The sequence below is a fragment of the Molothrus aeneus genome, chromosome 4 (genome assembly GCF_037042795.1).
Source record: "Molothrus aeneus isolate 106 chromosome 4, BPBGC_Maene_1.0, whole genome shotgun sequence".
In the NCBI taxonomy this organism is placed as follows: Eukaryota; Metazoa; Chordata; class Aves; order Passeriformes; family Icteridae; genus Molothrus; species Molothrus aeneus.
In genome coordinates, this window is record NC_089649.1 from 35588709 (window position 1) to 35613738 (window position 25030).

Sequence of the window (25030 nt, forward strand, 5' to 3'; positions counted from 1 at the left end):
TCATACTACAGAATTTTTCCAACTAGGATGCTAATGTACGCAATTGGTTAATTCAACTCTTTCTACTCCACATGATAAGGCTTTCTACACTTAACCTCCAGATTTCACTAATTAGCCCAAAGTAAAGCATTGAGCTCTGTGGGGATATCATGCTTATTAACAATCAATTCAAGGATAGCTAGACTTCAAAAAAAGCATCATGCTAAAGAGAAAAAAAGTCCTACTTGTGTACTTGGTAGAAAAACAGGCAGAAGAAAGCTATAAAATACCACGAATCTTAGGAAACATTCATTATAAAGTGAAATTCATACAACAAAATTTTAAAAAACATGAAGAAATTAAATAGAAGTTTGATTTTATTCTAATATGCATTATAACATAGAAAACCTAATGTTGAAACTATAGTTACTATACTTCACTCACAGGAAGTAGTGTAGTGATTTAGTATGTACTTCTCTAAGCTTTTATCCATCTCAGAAACACACATGTATCTAAGGTTTTAAAAACTGTATTATAAGATAGCATAATGCAAGTAATTAAGGACTGCACATGAAAAAGACTAAAGACAAGACTCTATGCTAGTTTAATTACAGCTTTCTGAAGTGAATACTCAGCCGTGTGTTACTAAAGCTGCATACATACAGCTAGAATAAGTAAAAGACCACTTTTTGTTTAGTGAATGCATAATAAAAATACTTAAAGATTAATTTAAAAGAAAAAATCACAAACACAGCATGCTACACAGGTAAACTAGTTTATGCTAAAAAAATCTGATTTTTATTGCTCTAATCTACAGGGAGTTTGTAACCAATTTTGCCAAGATTTGTCTAGGTTCTTTTAATATTCTGTTTGCCATTGGGAAATTTCTATTCATTCCATTTCATCAGTACAATGATCTGCATTTCAACAAGTGTGTAGATACAATCTTAAAAAACTCATTTATGAGTAAGCAACCTTAATTTCTTGTATTACAGACTTCAAGAGCAACACAGATAATTTTAATAATACCACACAATATTCTAGTGCAAAACGCCATCACTATGCAGTACTTCCATGTTTGAAATTTCTTATCATACCCACAAAGTGGGTCTGATCTAAATGTGTTAGAAACCAAATGTTTTGTAAGTGCACAAATGATACATGCTCATTTCATTTTAAAAAAAAGAGATATGCAGGGTTTCTGGAAAGAAAAAAAATACAATAGAGAACAGACCTGCATCACTCATTACTTAAAAAAATTATTTTTTAAAAATCAAATTAGGCCTCAAAATACAGTTAGATATATCATGTCCAAAAAACAGCTCTGTTTGCTGTTACTAGCTAACTCATAGCCATGCAAGTCCACTACTGAAATCAGTAATCTGTAATTTCCATAAGAAACCGTAGAATCACAGAATGCTTTGGGTTAGAGGAGACCTTCAAGATCATTTACCTGCAACCCTTTTGCCAAGGGCAGGGACACCTTCAGTAGACCAGATTGCTCACAGCCCCATCCCAACCTGTCCCTGAACACTTCCAGGGCTGGGTCATCTGCAGCTTTTCTGGGCAACCCGTTCCAGTGTCTCACCTCCCTCACAGTAGAGAATTTTTCCTAATATCTAATGTAAATTGACCTTCTTCCACTCTGAAGCCACTCCCCCATGTCCTATCACTCCACATCCTTGTAAAAAGTCCCTCTCCAGCTCTCTTGCAGGCTCCCTTCAGGTACTGGAAGGTTGCTCTAAGGACTCCCTGGAGCCATCTCTTCTTCAGACTGAACAACTGCAACTCTCTCAGCTTATCTTTAAAGGAAAGGTCTTCTAGTCCTCTGATCACAAAAAAGAAAATACCTGCTTGTGTAAAACAATACTACTTTTACTCCTTGTCTCAGGTATAGTAATTTTCTGCTAAAAGTTTAGAATGAAACAAATCATTTAATGTATTGAAAACAAATATTTAATGTATTGAATAAATGAAAAATAATTTGCTTTGGCAAGCTTTCTGTAAGTTACAACAACTGACTTACCTAGTTGCACAAGCTAGAGAACTGCATTATTTCTACTTTAGGATACATGGATGACTCCTCATTCCATTATCTAAATGAAGCACAAGATGATTTCTGACTCTCCTTAATCTTAGGTACCAAGTAAATAAGCAGTGGACAATTTTTTTTTTTTTAGGAAAAAAATATTATTATATCAGTTTCACAGATCAAGGACTAAAGACTAATTCAAGCTCTCTGGAAGACATTACTACAGCATCTAAAATGTTATTGCTTCTATTTTCTACTCCACTTTCCTGCTGAAGATTACAGTCTATTTGGCAAGGACAATAGGAAAAAACTCCACGTGCTAGCTCATCAGCAGGCACAGTTCATAACCTGCTCATTAGCCTAAGCTGACTTTATCAGTAACCTTCAGCAGAAGACAGGAGTGGTAACAGTCGGAATTGCTACAGATAAACCTATCAAAGATCATGATTCAGCACAAAAAGTGATCTGCCCAATGTCATATATTCAGCTTAAGAGCTGGAACTTAACATTAGCTTACAGTCATAACTAAAAGACAGCTCTCATTAACGCACTTTATTACTGAGGGCAAAAAATGAAGTTCCTGAATTCATCCCATAAATTTCAGGTTTTTTCTGAGTGCTTCCTGTCCTTCCTTCTTTTCTATAATGTCCAACTCTGCCCAAACCTACAAAGAGATAGAAAAACTCCACAGCTTACTAAGAATATTCTCTCTTGCAATATAGAAATTTTTAAAACTTACATACTGTAATATTTTCATATGGCTGAGCTGGGGAGGAACCTTGACCACAGGAACCTGAAGTGAAAAAATACTTCCAGATTTGGTCTAGAACACTGATGCAAGCCCATCTCTTTCAGCAAAGTCAGCTGAAGTTTATTCTTTTACCCACTGTAGTATGCTTATTTTGCTTTCTTTTAAAAAGTGTGAATTCATCAGAGGTACCTTGAATATGTAACACTGGCTGAACACATAATACAGTGATCAATATTTATGAATGTATAAATACAATGGTTACTAAATATAGCAGCATACTGATGGTGTTGCTCTGCCTTCATCTTCACCTACAGGCTGAAGTGAAAACAACTTCCCAGTACAACCCATAATTTGTTCAAAAGGAAACGAGTGTCATCCTTCCTCTGAAAACAGCTTATTTTCACAGCTTGCTACACTTACTGCAGTGGACAGTAGGATAAACTACTCAGGTAAGAAACTTTAGCAGAGAAGGCAAAAACAAATGAGTGGTGTGTAAAACGCATGATGACTACAGGAGACTGTCTTGTGAATCAGATTCGATCAACTCTCCTTGATCCACTCAAATGTACTTGTTGAGAATTACAGGCCTCAGCTCCCTGTCTGCTGGAAACAGGATCTAAATGATAATCCAATTCACTGAATACACTGAATTTCAGAAAGTACTTTTGTATCATAATATAATCTTTCCACTAAGAGCTCAGACTTCAATGGCAAGAAAAAATACACAAAGAAAAAATGGGGAAACTAATAAAAGATTATTTGTTGTCACTCTTCTCCACAAAAACTTCCACATGTTTGGATCACCTCTTTTATAAAGAAATATAATTTGCCATAAGTTTATCCACCAAGTGAATGACTGTTAAGAAACCAAAAAATTCTTATTTGATGATAACTTATTAGCCTTTTCCACAGTTGTCTACAGAATGTCTACACTGAAACTAATTTTCAGTATCTTCACTTATATACCTACAGAAAACAAGAAATACTAATTTTGCAACAACAGAAATTAGTACTTAATACTTTCCAACTACTACTGAAGTTATACATTTTTAAGAGCCACATTTAAATTACATACTAACACGTAACAAAGGCCTGAAATCCTGAAGGATCCAGTGGTTCTCTCCTTATTTATACCAATGAAGACTACTATTAAACCTATTTTACAGCCTTCTTCATCTACATATTTATTTATAAATAAGACCAGTCCATTCAAGATGAAGGCAGCAATTTGCCTCATCAATCACTGCTGCACCCAAAAATAATTTAAGGGCAGGAACTACAGGATAGCTCATTACTTCTGTCCCAGTGATTTCCAAAATAATCTGTGAGTCAAAAATAGTACTAAAAGAAGCAATTTCTACAGTAGCTTGGAATCCTAAGCTCTCCCCATCTGACACATCAGGTTTTCATAACTGAAAGATTTCTCCTCCGCATCTGTCAATGAATATTTAATCTCACATTATTTGACACTATCCAGTATTGAGTTTTAAAAGGTTTATAGTAAAATAATCTTAAATCAATTTTGAATATTGAAACTACAAATTCTTTTGGAATACAAACACAATATTGATAACAAATATAAATCACCTTTAAAAAAAATAAGATGGTACAGGAACTCAAAGTGCCACATGGCACTGACTTGTTCACCTAGCCAGCACACTGACAGTTTTCCCTTCCACCTTCTCTTTGAGTTAATGAAATAGACTGATCTTCATCTGAGAAATCCAGGTTCATCTTCGCACCAACAGTCATCCATTGAAAATTTGTTTTCTTAAAATTGTGCCCTCTAAGGTCACTGAGATGCTTTTTAAGAAGCAAGAACAATAAAAAGCTCAAAATTTTCAAATTAAAAAAAATAATAATTTCTTACTGTGAGTAAAAACCTGCTTAACATACAAGGAACTTTGGAAACATTTAACCTACAATTACAACTCAGTCTACAGATGATCTTTAGCTATGGCTAAAGACTTTTGTGCCCAATGAAAAATTTCACTTTTTACTTCCTTCGTATCTATTCCAATACTATTATAGCTTAATTTTAGCATGCTGCCACCAATGGCACTTAAAATGCTCAGCACATTGAGCATTTAAAGCAATTTCACTTTTGAGAAATTAAGGAGAAAAGACCACCCCTCATGTTGATTTGGAGGCATCTGTTGTAAAATAATACTAAATGTAGCTGATCTTCTTGAATCCGAGATGCATAGTAGCCCTGGTAGTTGTTTTACTCCCTTCTTTATTTTCTACTGACCTTTTGCAATTGACTCAAATAACTGTGTTTCTTTTCCTGGCCTGGCCTGCACAAAAGTAGAGGTGACTTAGAGCTCTTCAGCCTGTAGCTGGGTGGATAGTGCCCACTTCCCACAAACAAGAGCGGAAAAGTCCATAGCCCTATATAGAGAATAAAAGTCCTATGTATTTTGGGAAGTACTCAAGACACTGCACTGAAATACTGGGTAGAGGGTTTTTGCTGTTGTTATTTTAATTGACTGTCCTATTTTAAGGGGAGCTTTTTGTTTTTGAAGAAAAAACAACTTTTGAAGGAATCCTCAAAGTAACCATTTCACTCTAGAGAGGATTGCATACTGTGAATACTAGTGAACACCAGTGAACTAGTCTGCAGTTCAGGATTAGTTTCACTCAGCTGTGAAGAGGCAGGATTTCAGACACTTACTATTTTTCAGAGGTACCTATGGGCTACTTGCAGTGGATCCCTGTGGAATACCAGTCATTGGGAAACCAAAATCACATTCCATGTATGTAATCAAAGCTGCAGTATCTAGCATTTTAACAGTCAAGTCTTTGCCAGTCTAGCAAAAGACAGTAAGAATATAAACACAATTGGGTTGGAGAGAAAAAAATTGATGTTGCCCCACCAACGGTAAAAACAGATTTCTGCAGAAGAGTCTTGCGGGATACATACACTTCCTGCTGCAAAAAATATGCCTAAAATTATTTCAGAAACTAGCATTTAAATTAAGATCTCTCACAAGTAATTGTCATGGAAAGCACAGTGAATTTCAACAAGAGCAAGTGTGAGGCGAGGATTCCATTAATAAACCTTATCATTAAATCTACCATGATTAAGTCTACACTCACAAAGGCTACTGCTTATTAACAGATCTTTCTCATCGCAGCAACATATTAGCTTAAGAGATAGATGAACAGCTTATTTTTACTGTTAAAATGCTGGAGGCTAAATTTAGTTTTTGACAGTGACAGCAGCTCTGATGTGCCTTGGTGGCACATTTCATTGCTATGTTATCTCTACAAACTGGAAAATCCAAACACTGAAAGCACACACAGGAAAATGCTGGTGGATATGCTTAGCATTTAACAGTCTTGTCTATTCAAGGATGATTCACTTCAGAGAAGCTTCCAGCACAATGTCACTTGGAATAAGAATTTCTCCCAATTTTGTCGGCCTTGGACTAAGCAGCATCCAAAGCAGAGCAGTGATGTAAGCTAGACTCCAGTGTTTTGGGTCCCACCTCCAGCCAAGGACAGGCTGGGCCATGCACTGGTAATAACCTTGGCAGCGCTCTCCTGTGCTTCCAGCACTGCCAACACTAATGAAACAAAACTAGACGCAAGAGGTTCCTTAGAAACTTTGTGTTAATGCTGCCTGGCTGGAACTATCTGTAATGCTTGTACTAATTATCCCTGAGTAGATTAGACCACAGAGTGCCAAGCCAGTCCAGCAGTCCTTTCTGTGCACACTCTGCTGGGTGACTGCATTTCCAAATTCAAAATTATATTAAATGGTTCACACCAACAGAAATTGCAACAAAGCCATGAGTTTAAAAATCATTATAGCTACATTAAGACAATAATCACTGATGCACCCTGATTACAAGAGATTAAAAATACATAAACTCAAGGAATACATAAAAGTAATTCACATAAATAAAAAATAATCAAGTGATAAATTAAAAAGTAGAAGGCAAGCAGTAAAACACACCCATGAAAACCCTAGTTTTCCATTTTATTTGAAGTATTGCACAGAGTAAATGGAGAATGTGCAAAGGGAACAAAGGGATGGTTTCTACACACCAGTAGTTCAGCTTTGTAGTGCCAACATTTTATATGGCCCATTACAGGCCCTTTTATTCCCTCATCTGCATGCATCAAGTAGAACAGTTATTCTTCATCTAGAGCCATGATGAGTATGTACTTGTACTTCTCAATAATACTACGTTTATAGAGCCTCAGTTGTTCTCTCTCCTTGGAGGTAGAAGACTGAGGTTCTATTCTACTTTTTCAAAAAAGAAACACAGTAATATTACACTGCTCAGCGATTCTTCTCAAATACAGATTTACTAAGCTTTCAAACATTTTGTGCAGTAACATAAAGCACACAAAATTTTATCTTTTTTTTTCTTTTTCTACCACTTAGAAAGAAGCTACTTGAATAGGAAAAAGGCTAGATAGTGTGCAAGGTCATATGAAAAACTGAAGTCCACATACATCTCAATGTACTTTGATATTAGTATTTGTTACTAGTATTAAGGGAATAACAGTAAACTAAAATTAGTGCTTTTGTTATTTTTTCCTTCAAATTCAATAGCAGTCATATAATCCCCACAGGATCACAGAGATACAGCACACCTGAAACATAATATTCAAATTATTATTCAACGTATGCTTCTAATGCTGCCATTTTAAAAGCAATTTAACTTGTAAAACAACCCCTTTATTTATGATTTGCCAAATATTAGTTTCTTTCAAAACAATAATGCTCCAACATCTGAAAGCTTATCCCAAGAGGTACTATTTTCTCATAGAACAGAAGTCAGAAACAAACAAATTTCTCCTAAATTAATCTCATCTTTACATGAGGAAATTGAGAAGAGAAATATCACAGCTAAGCCAACACAAACAACAAAATGTTATGTTCCCCATCTGATAATCAAAAAGTGAGGAAAACCACACTTAGAGCCATGGTTAATTAAGTGCTTTCTAGACAAAATATGCAATCAGAATTATTTTATCTCATCAAATTATTCACTGTGGATACAACCAAGGAGACTAGGAAAAAAAAGGTTCTATTTCCATAAAAAGCTTCATTCATACCTGCAATACATGATCCAACACAGCATGAGCTCTAACCACCAAACCACAGACGTCTTGGCATGGATTTCCTCTAACCTCTACTGGAGCACTGAAAGTGATGACAAAACAATTCTCTGGCTCAATGACCCCAGCACTTGCCTGGGATGTGAACAGTTGGGTTTTAATCCTTTTTCCAGTGAATATTTTATTTTCACAGAGCGGAACAACTTCACTTGTCCCCCTTTAGGAAGGGGGCCAAAAGTCTACATAATTAAGCCACTACAATCAGTGGTACCAATCTTCACAGCACATTAAATACTGAACCAAAGGCTGACTTACCTTAATTAAGGTGATTCACTTAATGCAGATTTAAGGCATACTGACAAAATGACAAAACAGAGAAAACATGGGATTTCTACATCCAGTACAAATTTTTCAATGTTTTTTTGAAAACACTGTATGCAAAGACAAACAAAAATCAGAGAGATCAAGTACAAAATCTGTTAGCCCTCAATCTAAACAGCTAGCCAACATTCCTAGGTCCTTGCTGACTCACCTTCATTAGAAAGACAAAATGAAATTCAAAATAATATTTACCAAGAATATTCATAAAATCATGATTTTATCCAAAACTAACACGACCAAGAAACAGCACCCTTTGCAATTTGTTGGTGCTATCAGAAATTACTATGCTCCCTAGAGTGTCATTTATTTCCTTGATGGTTCATGCAAAGCTCTGATGCATTTCTTCCTTCTTGTTAACACTCTCTCAAAAATTCCATTTCTCTTCAGGCATGCACCAATGACCTAGCTCTGCTATTTATGGTCAATTTTATCAGTCTTCATAGAGTAGTCTTCCCTGTTCCAGACTTATTATGCTTAAGCAGCAGCTTTATTGTTTCAGCTACCAAAGGAACACTAAGACCAGCGTCCCTCTAATGAAGGATATCTACTGCACTTACTGATTTTTACCAGATCTGTTTTTATGGAAGCCATTAACACTCCTCTGTATTCCAACAGAATATTTTCCAATGTATATTTTAATAGCAAAGTTCAAAACTGCAATTTTATTTCTATAGTTACAAGATCCTGAAAAATATAAACATAGTGAGTGTTTACGTAAGACCACTTTGGACAGATTTCATCCATTAAATTTTATATGCTGAACAGACAAAAGAAATCTGCAAGAAGTATTCTTGTTTCACAACACAGAACAAATCAAATGCTATTTCATACATCAAGTACCTCTACTAAGATATTCAAATTCATTTATCCTATAAAAATCAACTACCTTCTCCAAAAAGAAAGCACAGTTTGGCATCTAATGGTATGTTCAGCCTAAATTTCAATAATTGGAATCCACACCCAAAACCAGAGCTCTGTGCTAATGACAAAGCCCCAACAATTTGGTGTTAAGTTTGGTCTTCTTTTGCAAAAGCAAAGGGTTTTCCTTAAGTTAAAAAAGCCACATCTCACAAAAATTTCATTGCCTCTACCTCTTCCCCAAACATGAAACATGCAGAAAGAATATGTTTTAAACATATTTATGCATTCAAGTCTAGAGAACTTGAACATATATATTTATTTATTGAACAACATATTTATTTAAACATATTCAGGTTTTAAACATATTTATGCATTCAAGTACAGAGAACTAGTGCATAACTTGATTTTGGTTTATATGAAATCTTAAAAATTTTTACTTATGTTCTAGTTTTGAGCACCAGAAGTACTTGATTTCCCAAGAATTAGATGCTGTTCCCAGGAAGATGCAGGGTGCTACCCTTACAGTGCAAATAGCAGTAGTTAGAAGAGAGAGCAAGATATGTCCAAAATGAAATTGCAGCCAGTGTCCGGACCTGAGGGTTAAGATATCTTTTAAGCACAAGGAAGAATTCTCTGACAGCACAAGCTATCTTACTTACTTAAGTCAAAACTTACCAATTCCTGAAAGCAACAACTTGAAGGTTGGCTTGAAACACAGAATATGGAATACTGGAATACTTTGTTTTCCACTTACAGTAGGTGAGACTATGCTGTGGTTACTGCATACTGGGCTAAAAGGTTTTTCAAGCTGTAAGACATGCCTGACTACAATGACCAAGTTAGTGTGTGGTTTGATTCAGATAAATTACCTTGAACTTCAAATCTCCTACGTGCAACTGGCTCCAATCTGACAGTATCTAAGTGAAGCAGCACTGAAATCCCTTGAAGAGAGGAAGAAAAATTTCATACATTCAGAGATTTCTTCCAGGGACTGTACCTCTGAATATTGGAAGTCCATATCTTCCATGATTGCAAGTACAAAACTGTCTCTAAAATAATTTTATTTCTTTTTTAACCATTTCTAATATAAGCTCTTACTGTGAACTGAGCAGTACACTACAGACAAAAATATACACCCACCTAGGCAACCACAGCCTACAAACCCCAAGAAAAGAGGCACAAACTTCATCCACCTGTCCATCTCAGTAACTCATGTAACTCCCAACAACATCAAAAAATAAGTGTGGTAGAGCGTAACTGCACACATTTCAAAATCTCTAAAAGGAATAAGGATGCCATATTACATAAAGTTTTACTCAAAGAATATTTTAAAAATGGCACTTTTTACGTAAAATTCTGTTTGCTGAAGGGAAAAAATGGAACAAACACTTCCTGACACGTGAGCTGGTTTAACTCATACCCCCAGTTTCCTTGGATTCTTTTAGTGCAAACTCAGAAAATCTGAAACCAGTATTACACTTCAAAAAAAAAAGTCTCCCTATCAAACACTATACATGCAATTAGGAATATTCCTTATTTAACTGTTTAAGACATAGTACTTAATATTTTATTTTTAAATGGAAAAACCCACACCACCTGTGTATGGACTGCAGAGGATAATCGGTTTCTTTTCTACACCATTTAAAACAAATTTTTATGTCTTTTGTGCTGTTCCATTAAATGGTAGGGTGATAAAAAACAAATAGGAAAGCATAAATGACATCAGTTCCTGTTGCAAGCAACACAATTCTGAATTGAATATATGAAAAAGTATGATTTCCTGAGAAAAGAGCATAAACCCACAACAGGAGCTGAAGTTTCTTTGACCCAAATTTCTGGGTCCAGAGGTTTCAGTACAAGAAGATAAACATTTATTGAAATTTTAAACTACCTTGGGAACCCATTTCCAGAAACAGCCCACTAGTTATTCTAGTTCTGCACTGAAAATCCAATTCCCTTATTAGTTAAAGTAAACAAAATCTCCCTTACAGAAACCAATATATTTTGAAACAATAGTTCTGGAAAGATAGGTCTTTTAAAATTATTACAGAAAGGTGAGCTGCTCCAAGAGATTGAAAACATACTGAAAATATTACATTGTTTTTCTTGGAGAACATGTACCATAAAATCCATTAGTCTTATCATCATGACTGAATTCAAAATAATAGATTGTGACCATGCTCTGTAATGCCAGCATGGTGTTTAAATCCTTATTTTCATTTATTACTAACTGAAGGAATAGACAAAAGACTTAGGAAATATGGAAGTAAGATGAAAGAAAATGCCATCAAATCAAAACAGTCACAGATTATGTTTATTTTTTCTCCATTCTTTGAGAATCTTTTTGAATTTCCCATCAATTCCTAGGACACTAGACCCCCTTTTCGTATGTTCTTTTTGAGTTCATTTAATGAAATATAGAATTTGCAGCTTAATTTGTTCTATAAGAACAATGAGAATACATTATTAGTAGTAAAATAGGCATTTTCAGAATCCTGTGAAGAATCTTAAAGTGCTTGAGAGAGACGGCAGAAGTAATCTTCAAAGCTCTGAATGGAAGTTCTTTGACCATTTTGTAACTGTACTAGTCTAAATGTCACATAATATATGACACACTATTACAAAATAAACAATGAAAAATAAAACACACAGTATTGAAATACACACACATACTGAAGGAAACGAGATGGCATGTGAGTCAACACATTTACATGTCTTTCCCACCTCTTGTCTAGCCAACACCTCCATAGCAACTTTTCTATTTTGGTGCACTCCAAAACCTTCCTCAAACATCAAGCTACCTCTTCAGCTTGCTCCTGCAGCACTTCCCCCTCACCAAGTCTCTAATTCCATTCCAGTGAGCCAAGAGTCATTTGCTTGATCCCATTTCCTCTCCAGTATTTTATCTAATTGGTCTATTGCTATGTTCCAAGCCTACTACCACAGTTTGTTTTCTTTCAGAACCTGTGTCCTTCTTCCTCCCTTATTACTTGACCATTTGGGTCTTTATCACCCATCAGTACTGAAATTTCTCTGCTTTTCAGCCTCTCCTCCCAGAAGCCTTCTCCCACCCTTTCAATGAGATAAGTGATTGCTTTCATGCCTCAAGGCTAGATGTGTGTTCAGCTCTTCTGCCACCCTCTCCAACTCCTGGACTTGCTTTGAATCCTACATTGGAACAAGTTCTCCAGGGAAGTGGTAGAATCACCATTCCTGGAAGTGTTCAAAAAATAAGTAGATGTGGCACTTCATTATATGGTTTAGTGGTCATAGTGATATTCAGTCAAAAGTTTGACTTGATGATCTTGGAGGACTTTTCTAACATTAATGATTCTATGATCCACTTCCTCTGTTCCTACTCTGGTGCTGTGTGAACATGTCTGGCAGGAATTCTCCTGTTAGGCTGAATTCTTCCACTACATATGGCTCTTTTTAAATTCCTCCAATTCCACTACCTCAGGAGTTATGCCCAGAAAACAGACACAGCTTTAGCTCAGTAGTGTTAGAAGAGTGAAAATTGAACAGAAGCAATATGCAGACTGCAGTGGTGGCCATGGCCACATTATCAGCATAATGTTCTTTGTGGTCTTTAAATTCTGGACTCCTGATTGCCTGAAAGATTTGCAAAAATAACTTGTGAAACAACCATAAGAAGATTTTAATCTGCATATGCACAATAGCAAGGAAACAAAACTGCTATTTTTGTCTACCTTACTCTATATTTAAAATTTAACTTAATTTTATTGGGTTGCAAACCAGGAACTAATGCATTTTGTAAAAAAATCCTTTATTCACTCTTCCTCCCCCCAGACAATAGTCATTTCAACTTTTTCCTCAAGTGGTAAGTACTAGTGGTAATGCATATGCTGAATGGAAATTCAGATCAGCGTTTCTCAACTTTAAGATCTATCTGTCTTCTGCAAGATTATCTATTCATCTGCTTATTGACTATCCCTGCCCTGCTTAGTCCCAAGACCTAAGAGGATTACAGAACCTGGTGGCAAGGCTGAAGGCTTGTTAACTTAATAAGGCTGTGGATTTAAAACTGTGTTACATTAAACAGGTTTTGAAAATGGCTTAAGTCTGCTAGAATGGATAAGATTTAAGAGTCTCCTTTCTTTATCTAGCTCCTGAGAAAGACCATGTGAGATAGAAGGGCACTGGCACACATGAACAAGTGAAGGTCCACGAGACACTGATTTTCTTTTAGCAAGCTCTTAGCTTCAGAATAAAAGCTTCTTCACTACTCAGGGGCACTTTACCACAGTGCAGTGAACTCAACTTTACTGGATTTGTTTAAAATAAGCTTCTAGAACAGCTATGCCCTATATATGCCAACTCAGATTGTCATCTGATTATCTTTGACTATTTTTCATTTTAACACTTTTAAAAGTCAGAAGTGCTTAATTCTTACCCATTTTTAATATAAATAAAACAAAGACTATAATCTAAAGGGCTAAGATAGCATACCAAAAAAGAATAATTGAAGAGACATGCTTCAAATTATTCAGTATTGATGTTCTGTCACCCCTGTGCAAGTAAGACTACATTCCTTCTCTTGGGTTCAGCAGCTTGACAGTCTGGAGGAAATGCATACTTTTGTCTTTAATCAGAGCTTTCAAAAGCTTGTCTTGTAGAACTGCAGTTCACACAAGGTAAAACAGTGGTTCAGTTCTTTAAAAAGCTTTCAAGGCACATGTATATTTTGAAAGCTTAGATGCTGAAAAGAGAAAGTCAAGAGAGGTAATATGCAATCTTTCCTTTACAAGAAGAGGAAAGGAGAGTTATCTCATCTTTCTGCAACACTAATGCCATGAAATAAAATCAGTTTTATTTACAAAGAAATGCTAAAGACTGAGGAGCACTTCAGGTATGACGAAATCCAACAGGACACTTGATGCCAGGCTTATCTTCTGAACAGCACTGGCAGCAGTCCTCTACTTCAGAGAGGAGGAGAATGTTATCTGTATTAATATTTAAACAACACTGAAATGCTTACCTTTGATCAAAATGCATTTATGATTAATAGCATACTTCCCAGCTAGAAACTAGAAAATTATACTTTGCACATTTACAGAATATAAAAATGGACTATCTAAATTTGACTCTGAAAAATCAAGAAAGATAGAAAGAACAGGTAAACACCAGAACAGGGCTTTTAGTTCAATTAAAAACAAAAACCCAAACAGAAATTCACACCATATTCAAAAAATGAGATGTGGAAGGCCAAGCATATGAGCAATATTTCAAACAGAATTACTGTGTGAGAGGGATGGTGCACAACAGAATCTTGTCCTCACTTGTAGGAGATCAGACACATCCTTGCAGGTCCTGGCTTTTTAATACTTGAAAATTTAAGTGCTTATGCTGGGGGAGGGAGGGGCAGGGGGTAGAGGAGATTAATCTAGAGCGAAATAAGAGGGGAACAAAGACCTAGACAAGATATTACTTAAAATTCTTAAGTGTTTATACTCTTACAGTACAAAAACTTTATTTGGACAATAAATCTCATATTGGGTGCCACAAGTGTAAAATGAGATCCACAACCCTAAGTTTCTAAGGGTACAGCAGATTGCTCATACACACACCACAGTTGACTTTGGTGTACCTAGCAGGCTCAGATTCTGAGACACTTTGGGCAACAGTGTCCATAAATGAAACACTGACTTCTGTGTTTCACTCTTCCTTCAACTGGAGAATCCAAATCTGTAGGTTTCCAGGCAACATTGAATGACATTTTAAAGATACGTATATAAGCATCACATGTCTAAAGAATTAAAAATACTGGACTTGATTTCCCTCTTTGGAGTGATTTCCCTTCTCTCCAGAGCATCTTTCTGAGTCCCAACAATTTCCTGACATTTTAGAGGATGCAAATGTGAAAACAGACTTAACCAATTGCCAGTGTGCTGACCAGCTCGGGTTCTGCACCCAAACTGCATGGCAACTCTGGCAATATCCACGGGAAAGGGATAAGGTGTTCAGTGCAGCAAAGCTCTAAGCTCCCAGCATTCAGTCTGACTGCCAAAGGACAGTTCTACCATCTTCCCCTCTATACTTAAGAGAGATAAGGAGAGCAGAAAAGAGCACTTGGATGTGTGACCATCCCACTTCAGGACCACTTGCTTTCTAAAACAAATCCAGCTCACCTCACAGCAGCAATTCTCAGTCCAAAAAAAACAAACCCAAAAACCTGCTCTCCAAAAATACTCTGATTTAGTGATGTGAAAAGTAAAGGATTTGATCTAGTTCAACTGACTCAAGAATTCACTGCTGATTTTCCAAGACAAGTTTTTCTGTCTAACACAGAGGGATCTAACAGGAAATGAGGTTTAACAGATGCACACTTTTCCTCTGTCAAGGCAGTAACGAGGTGTATGCATGAACAGGGCTGACCAGATGATATTTCAGCTTTAATTACTGAGACCCACTCTTGCCCACACTAGAATGAAGATATAGTCAGTGATTTAAAGGAGAAGAAGAAAAAGAAAAAGCAAAAAGAAAGAATAATCCCAGGAGGCTAGGCAATACAGTAACATTAACTTATACTTTATGCTTTTCGTGTATTTGGCAGATCTTAGTTGAATATACTACAAGGTTGTACATAATCCACATACCTCAATAGAAAATTTTCTTTCTTATTGTTTGTTTTTTGTTCCTTATGTCTGACACAGTCATGGACAAATGGGACACAAGAGGTAAGAAAACTAGATGTTTTCTTTTTCTTGGAAGTGGTACAGTAATATCAGAGGCAGGAGATTGTTTGAATAAAGGACAACAATGGAGCCAAAGAAAAGACCAAGGAAGGTGTTAAGCGTATCATAGGGAGAAGGCCAAATGCACTGCAAGGGGAAGTTCACCAAAAGAAAGACAAACAACTGATCATAACAAGTTTCCAGTTTTATTATCACAGCTGCAGTTAAAAGCTTTCTGTTTTCTGCAGTTCCTATCCATGCACTAAACACTGAAGTTCCATTAAAAACCATTTCACTCACTTAAAGGAGAGGGGAGAAGAAGGATTTCTAGCTGATGCCATCCCAACCAGCTCTTCATACTGTGCATGATGCCTATTGAGCCACCAAATGCATTGCAGAAAGCCAGACACTATGCACAGAGACACACAGCAACAGCACTACTGACTGACTTTTCAAACCAGATCCTGGATCACCTACATAAAGCAATTTTATTGGTATTTGATTTTTTTGGTAATATGAGAAAAAAATTCAAGGATTTTTATTCTCTCTAAAAAACTGCTTCCCTTCACAAGCCCATTAAAAGTAATGGCTTGAGACTTCCCTTTTTATGCAAAAGTTTAAATTTTCTGAATGATCAAAGCTTTTCAAGTAGAGCAACTCACTGGCCACATTAAAGTGGAGGAAAAAAAGACACCATTTCATGTAGGTGGTTTTAAACAAATCTACATAAATGGAGGAATATTAAACTGGAAAATGAAGGGAAATAGAGACAGCCCTCTCTTCCACATGAAGACAAAAAATAAAAGCTTATAAACAAATGAAAAAGGGATTTCAGATTTCAGTATCACATGTAAATAATGTGGACTTCTTTAGTTTATAGATCAGTTTACTTCAAAATCTAATTGTTTTCTAAAAAAGGGGATTACGCTAATTTGACCGCTATTTTATCAAGCAGATTAACATTAAATTGGCAGGTTCAAGATAGCTATGCAGGTTCAAAGTATGGAATTAAACATTTCTGCATTATCCACACTATTTACACTGGATATTCTCTTCTTATTCTTTACAAAACAGACTCAAATCTACACACCAGTGTGCCAGTTAGATGCAGATTTCCCTAGCTGAAGGGTGGACTATGACTTCCACAGATGTTTCAAGTGTCTGGCTTTTCCTCACTGAGGTATTCATGTGATTTCCTATTAAACACCAAACAAAATTAAATCCTTTTAACAATGTGACACTAAGCATTGCACCGTCTTTGGGACAGGAAATGGATTATGAACAGTTCTCCAGTAATGTGGAAGTCAATGATTTAGAGTTAACAGCAGGATATACTGACCTCAACTGAGACTGTAGAACGATTGTAAAACAACCATGGATACATCCAATATTTTAAAAAAGTCAGTGTCTGCCCTGGAGAGCATAAAGTCTAAATAGTGAGTCACACAAAGAAAGTACTATCAGTCATATCTGCAGATGGGAAACAGAGGCACAAAGAGCTTTGAGTGACTCTGTGCAAGGTCATAAAGGATGTCTGTAGCAAAGCCAGGAACTGAGCCCGGAAGCTCTCAATGCCTTTGGATACAGAGACAGTTCTTCCTTTTGCTTATCCTCCTTCTCTACCTAATTATTTATCTCTGAAAGGGAACACACAAACACCATGAGAGTCAGTCTCTTTTCTTTCATATTTATGATCTCCATTAAATTTTCTCTAGTTTCACATAGGATACGACAGTGTTACACAACTAATTAAAACTGTACAAGAAACTGTAAACATAAAAGTAGAATCTGGTATCTCAGCAAGGATGATATAAAACAAAAGCATGCATATATGATTTGCAAAGACTTCACAAAATATTTTCTAATGATCACTCCAGAGCATGAATAGGTGTCTATGTCCAGATTCTCAAATATTACCTGAGAAATTCCCCCCCATTCCTTCTTCTTTCCCCAGATTTATATGCTGAGCATGATGCCATTTGGTATGGAATAACCTTTTGGTTGGAGGGGTCAGCTCAAAATCAGGTACCATCAAGCAATGATTCTCCAGCCTATGATCACAAATAACAGTCATGAAGCTAACTGCATTAGCCACTGTTTTTTGCATATTTCTACAACTGCTTTTTCCTTTAAATGGGTATACTTGACAATCTGATCTATTATGACAATGGGAACCTCCTCTAAGAGTACTCCTCCAGCAGACATTTACTGATACAATTCTTTGTACTATTGTATTCCACTAACTCTTGTTCCAACATGATTTAAACATCTGTTCCAATCTACACCTGTTGCTATGCTTGGCAATCCCCATATTTATTTACAATAATGTAATAAAGTTATTGATCCATGAATCCACATCTTTCATCCTATTGTTATCTTCTAGTCTAAAAGGTTTCTTTTGATACTTAAGTTCTGCCAGGATCTTCAAAGTCCAGCAAGCACCATGACTACAAAAGCAGAAGTTGTTTTGGCTCCTGTCAGATTTTTGCAACATGCTCAACAGCCAAATTGTGAGAGGTGCACTCTAAACTGTCTTCTCCAGGGTGGTTAGGATAAAAGAAAATGGATTGCTTACATCATCCATTGAGTCTGAGAGAGAAGCCCAACCTGCTTAAATCCACACAGACAAGAAGGTGGCCCACTGTCCCTACTGCCCCAAGATGTGTGGCAAGGTCAAACACCACGGCTTCGGGTGGAAAACCTGCTCCATTTATTTTCCCTTCTGCCATTACAACTGTTTCAGCAGTTCCCAGACAAGCCTACTGGATCACAAATGACAACTGCTGCAGCAGTAGAGATACAGGAATTTAAAATTTTAGTACTGCTTTCCTTGTTAAACAACCATGAAAATGGATGCATGGATTTACATGACACAGCAAGTATTAGCAGAAACTCATGAAAGAATCTCCTGCTAGTGAGTCCTTCTTTCCTCTTCAGTGCAAAAGAATTTATCACAAACAACTCAGATGCTCAGATACTAGTGGCTCTAGCCCCCTTTAACACCTAAAGGAGCATTTTCCTATAGCCTGTAATGATTCTTTTCCCTCATTTCAAGTCGACTTCACCGAGAATGGGATCTCCAGAGTTTCTAGGGGCTTTCCAGAATAAAAATAATGAAAAAGGGGATAGCTTCAGGACTTTCACATTGCACTGTAACATTTCTTGATAGGATTTTCCACTGACATACAGTGAAATATACAAATTGGATGTGTAACCATCCCACTTCAGCACTACTTCCTTACAACATTACACTATCAATTCTTACTCAGCATAAGCATCAACTGCATCAGGAATGGCCAACTTTTGAGCTATTCATGCTTTTCTCTTGTTAATGGAGATCATTTGTATTCTTCTCTTAGCTCTTCCCGCCTACATTTGGTCCAGAAAATAGCTGAAAACCTTATTACAAAATATTTCCAACAGTGATGAGGTTTCAGACTATCTAGACAACTCTCCTCTAGGTTCTGTGGAAAAGATAGCCCTAACTTCAGAAAGTTGGTCTATAAACAAACTAGAAGGAGACTTAGTATGTCTTAGGCAAATACAAATTCCAAGGAAAAGTTAAACATGTATCATCTTAAATCTGTCCAGGAGAGAACAGCTCTCCAACATCCAACAACTCATGCACACAGCTACATGTAAGACTCCTGCAATAAGCGTATCCTTGTAAAACTGCCATAAGGAACTTAGGATAATTCTTGTTTGACATATTCTGTGAAAATGAAAAAATTAATAACATGAGCACAAACATAAAAGGATGAACCCTATCATTTTTGAATGCTCTTTTGAAGGAAACAAGGCTCATGTGATCATGCAGTCCCTCAACAGCCCCACTTGCTCCTGATGACCAGCTGCAAGCGGATTTGACAGTAGGCTGGGGCTCTTACAGCTCTTCCAAGCTGTCAACCTACCTGAAGATTTTCACTCAAAAACAAGTAGAAAAGCATTAAATTTGCATCCATACCAGAGAGGAAGCTGGAGTATGTATATAACTGTTGTCCCTGGCAAGCTGGCTGCCTGGGACAGAACTGCTGGGCAGACAGCAAACACAAGTTTTCCATCAGGTGCAGTCCGGCCAGTACCAGAGAAAGGCACAGGAGGCTTTATACATCAAAACAGCAGGGGAACAAAATAGGTTACTAACTTGCACAGAGAAATTGCCCTTGTTACAGGAGTGAAAGCTTAGAGAGGTTATGGAAAGAAAGAGGTTACTCTAGTGGGGGACATACTAGGCACAAAATTTGTTAATCCCCGCCACCCACCCAGCTCCATTAGTTTTAAGAGTCAAGGAACCATTTGTTTGTTTATTGCCATGTGTCACCACATAGATACAGAGAATGCAATATAGTGTGCAATTACAGGGCTGGCCACTCCAGAGTCATTGATACAGTTCAGGAAATCACACTGCAGTACATACTGTATTAACCTTTTCTGAAAATTATGGCATTCTCTGAAAGGGCATTTATGAGCTTAGTATTACTTCAGGGTATAAGCAGAATGTTTATGACTTGACAGACTTCATCCACATTCACTTCATTTAACATAACAGCAACTTTCATTTACTAGTTCCCCTTCAGCAAAATTAGTTTAGGAAATCTGACTCTGCCACTCATCTAGAAACAGATTTTCCTCTTCAATTCCCAGGGAGGAACTGTATTTGCAAGCATCTTTATGTTAGAGTTAGCAAAACAAACAGGGCATTCATTTCAACACTGTCCATGAAAGTGGCATTTTGCTTTCTGGACTGTTTTTTTTTTTTTTCCAAAACCACTTTTCATATAGAAAATAGAAAAGTAGTTCATATCTCCACCTTCTTATTCATCAAAGTTGGTTCATGTTCTTAAAGGTACTGGCTTCCTAGTAAAAAAGGCTCTGGACAAAGTGGACAAATGATGACATCATCATCTTTCCTGTCTCCCAAAGGAAAGAAGGCACAAGAATGCCTGTGAAACTCCAAAACCAAAGATGGAATAAGACTTACTGTAGAACACTAAAAACTATCACTAATATACAATGAGTATCAGTTACTGCATGAGGAATGCATATGGTCACAGTTATAGTGGCACACGGTACAGGATAAGCTGAAGCAACCTTCCATGTGTTATCACTTTCTACTCTGCACAACATCTGGAAATGCAAATGTTGCAAAATATATATATATAGAACATTAAAAAAAAAAAAGATAAAATATTCCATATTCAAGTTATTTTGTCTAACATGGCTTTGAGAAACTCTGAAGTACAGTCTTTCATGCACAGCACTGCACCGGAAACCTTTTTGGAGGAGAAGCAGTCTCTGAAAATACAGTTATTTACAGAGGTCAACCCAAAAATATATAAACAAATAATAAGGGGTTTTTGTTTTAAGTTGAAGAGCATTTGCAAATGCAAGGTATCATGATAAACACCTTAAAGTTCTGGAGAAGACCAGACTGGTTTTGATATTCCTGATGCTTCTTTGCATTACTTTTTAAGGATTCTACGTTCTGGAAAGAAAACTCACCAAAACCACAAAAACAAACCACTAACAGAAAACCCCACAGATCACCTTCTCACCAATTAACGTATATACAAAATAAAACTCATTAGCAGGAAGTGAGTTGATAATTATAATTTATATATTCAAAAGTAGAGAACCTAATGAGATCTCTAGCAAGCAGAGAAAGCAATATCAACTAGTGGAAAATCAATTGTATTTTAAATCCTTATGTAAACTTAAAAGGTGTATTGAAGATCTTTTGGAGAGATTCCAATCATGTCAAGTACATCTGAGGAAAATCAGTGTTAGGCTTCCTTCACTGGGTAAGTAAACTAAATAGTTTAGATACCCTTCAAAATAAAGACTAGTCCTGCCAAAAATAGGTTTAAGTCCTCTTCTTGGAAACTCCTTAAGACATTTCATAAAAATCTAATAAACTCCACAAGGTAGAAACCACCTAAACCATTCAGAAACTCCACTTCACACACAGGAACTCAAACAAACTGGGCAGCAAAACCTTTCAGAGAAGCTGTCTTGCTTTGTCATTAGATAAAACAGAGCAAGGTCTATCATCTCATAAAATTACATTTCCTGACACAGGTTCTAGAATGAATAATCATAAATGAGGCTAGTGAGTCTTGATTATAAGGTATGACAAAGTCTGCAGGTTGCATAGCTCTTAGGAAGGAACTAGAATATATAAAGAAGGCAATGTCTTCCCATCATGATACATACAACTTCCAAATCCCCTAAAAAATACTTGAGGAAAAACTAATAAAGAAAATATGAGGACTAAGAGTACAAACAACTTAGCAGATTGCAGAAATTCAAAAATTTCTTTTTGAACGAAAGAAAGTAAAAATTTAGATACTAAGAAGCCAGTGGCAAAACTTCTCTGGTCATGTTTAACATTTGTTATGTCTAACTTAAAGGAAATTCAGTGATTGTAAGAATCATTTCAGAAAGTGCATGAGCCAAAATGAAATCTCTAGTCTTGCAGTTGACAAACTAAAAACAATTCCCAATGCTCTTCACAAGATCTCTATCCTTAACAATAACTTAACTCAAGCCTTCCACATAAGTTACCTTGCTCTATTTGACTGTCTTTGAATTGGACAGTTAAGGATTTCTTCTTCTTGCCTCAAAAACTGAGAGTTTCAATAAGGAAGCATTATTAATATTTATGCAAGATTAAACCAACAATGATAGGAATACCAACATGCTTTGCAAGGTATCTGCAGAAATCCTCAGAATTACATTGTTTTGCTGTATTAACTGTCCAACTGCCCTTATCCCAAAGCAGAGGCCATCAACCATTTTGGAAAAGACAGGAATGCAACAAAATACTGTCCCCACGTGGTACTTACCCTAACGGGAGGGCTCCGTGCTTGCACCCTTTGCTGCTGTCCAGCTTGCGAGCTCTGCAGGTCCTTTGATCCGCAGTTAGCTCCAGTGGTGATGGGGACCCTCAGCGCGTTTGTGCCGGCAGTGCCACCGCCGGCGCTGGCTTTGCGAGGCCTCTGTTTGATGCCATCCAGGAGTCTAACCAGCAAAATATTGCTGGGGAGCTCGTCAACACCGCAGTCCACTAAAGTCCGGCACTCGGGACATCGCAGCTCACTGCGAGAGCTCACGATGCCCAGCAGGCAGCGTTTACAAAACGTGTGTTGGCAAGGCAAGACTTTCGCAGAAGCGTCAAGGCGCTCTAAGCAAACAGGACACTCCAACAGATCCAGCAAAGCTGATTCATCCATTTTCCTTGGATTATTTAACCAAAAAACAAATCTTTGCAGAATTTGTGTGTTTTGAGCACTGCAAGGGTATCATGTTACATCCATTCCTCTTCTGACTGTGCTCTAAAATTTTTTGAGGGAAAAAGGCATTAATAAGCTGGAAAAAGTCAGCAAGATCATTTTATATGATGATGTTCATACAAAGAGCAAAATAGGAGATCACTAGACTAATTAAATAAATGAAACACAAATAGCAATCAACATCAATCAACTATTACAAATAGTAATAGCAATCAACATCAATGTATCTATTTATTTAAAATATTTTAACAAATGCTAACACCTAAGGCTTTTAAATTCAAGTCCCCATAAATTTCAGTCGGAGTGGTTTTATTTACCCAAATTATTCTAGAACAAAGAGCTATCCCCAGTACAGCAGTATTAATAAAGCTTACTTTTCATAGTTCTTAATACATCAGTCTCTCTGAACATCTGAGATTAGCTTTCTTTCACAACAAGAAGATGACAAAGGTAACTACAACGGGGTCCAAAACCACACAGCCTACACCAACAGGGCAGAGAAAGGGGAATTACATTTATGCCAACACTAAACCAGCAGTGAACTACGTTTCTACCCTTTCTATGAAAACTACTGCAGCACATTACACAGCTCAGCCTTAAAAACAGCCTCCAGCTCACAGGGTTTTAAGCTCACCGCAAGCACTGACAAGAGGGTTCATTACAGTGCCGCCTTAAAGAAGCGCTTCAAAAACTATCGCGAAGTGATTTACAGCAGGAAGTGCTACAGCCATATCGTTAGGACAACACGAGCGCTGCGTATGCAACCACAGAGGCAGGGGCGAGCCCCCGGCCAGCTCCAGCCTATGTAGCGACGGGCTGGCAAAGGAGAGGGAAAAAAAAAACCCAAACACCACTAAAGAGCCCCCCTAAAAAAAAGCATTCTGCGAGAAGTCACACCAGGATGCTTCGCGGGCAGAAAAAGGCTCGCTGACCTCGGCAGTGCCCAGCGCCGGGCGAAATTGAGCGCCTCCCGCCAGCCCCCGCAGCCGCCTGCGGGAGCGGCGCCCCCGGCTCCCCAGGCACCCGTCCCGCACCTACCTGCTCTCGGGCTCCGCGCCCGGACCGCCTCCCCGATCCACTGCTTTATATTCCCCTGCTCCCCGGGGGAACAGCGACCCGCAGGCGGGCGGACACCGCGGCGGCGGCGGAGCGCAGGGGTCCCTGCGGGGACACGGGGCGAGCGGGGACGGCTCCCCGGGAGGCGGGGGCGGGCGGGGGGCACGGCGCTGTCACCCCGCCCCAAGGCGCTGGGCAGAGGGAGGGAGGGGTCGGGCCCGCGGCACCTCCGCCGCACCGCGCCGAGCCGCCCCTCGGGGAGCGCAGGGGTCCCGGGGGAGCTCGAGCGCCGCCCCCTCCCCGTCCCTCACCCGGCTCTCACCGTGTGGCCGCGCCGCCCCCCGCTTTGTTCCCGTGAGGAGCCGCCGCAGCCGCCGGCCCCACCGCTGACTCTCCCGCCGCGGCAGCGCCGAGACTCCCGTGCCCTCCCCGCCCGGCCGCGCAGGGGCCGCTGACGCGAGGCGCGGCACCGCCCCGCCCGGCACCGCCCCGCCGAGGGGCCGCGGGCAGGGAGCGGGGGCGGGCCCGGCGGGTGCCCAGCGGCAGCACCGCCCCTCGCGGGCGGGGACGGGGCGCGGGGCCGCCTCGTCCTCCCCGCCATCCGCACCTCGCTAGGTGCCTCGGGCAGTGGCTGGGGCGGTGGGAGCGCGCAGGCGGCTTCCCGGGACGGGAGGAACAGGCGCTTCCCCCTGCCTTGTGCCTTGGGGGCAGCCCGGACGGTCACCTGGGGCTGCCATCCGTCTGCCTGGGGGCGGCGGCGGCGAACGAGCAAGAGGGACGGAGGGAGGGAACGAGGGTGGGTGGTCGCTCGCTCGCTCGCTCCTTGCAGGGCTGCCCCCGCTCGCTGTCTGTGGTAAGTCGTACCCGGAGCTCCGGCCTGCGGCTGCCAGGCCCCACAGAAGGAGGA

General features: G+C 38.6%; 1 protein-coding gene across 2 annotated transcripts in view; it reads right to left on the reverse strand.

Annotated features, from left to right (window-relative positions):
* Positions 1-24555, reverse strand: part of SH3RF1 (SH3 domain containing ring finger 1) — an 82801-nt gene extending 58246 nt beyond the window's left edge. The window contains exons 1-2 of one of the 2 annotated variants that reach the window (XM_066548260.1): positions 24446-24555; positions 22621-23109 (exon numbers count right to left, since the gene is read on the reverse strand). In XM_066548260.1, coding sequence (XP_066404357.1) covers positions 22621-23007 — 387 coding nt within the window. In that variant the 5' untranslated portion in view covers positions 23008-23109; positions 24446-24555. Of the gene's footprint in view, positions 1-22620; positions 23110-24105; positions 24215-24445 lie in introns of those variants that run through there. The other variant, XM_066548261.1, reaches the window with a different exon arrangement.
* Between the last annotated feature and the right edge of the window lie 475 nt (positions 24556-25030).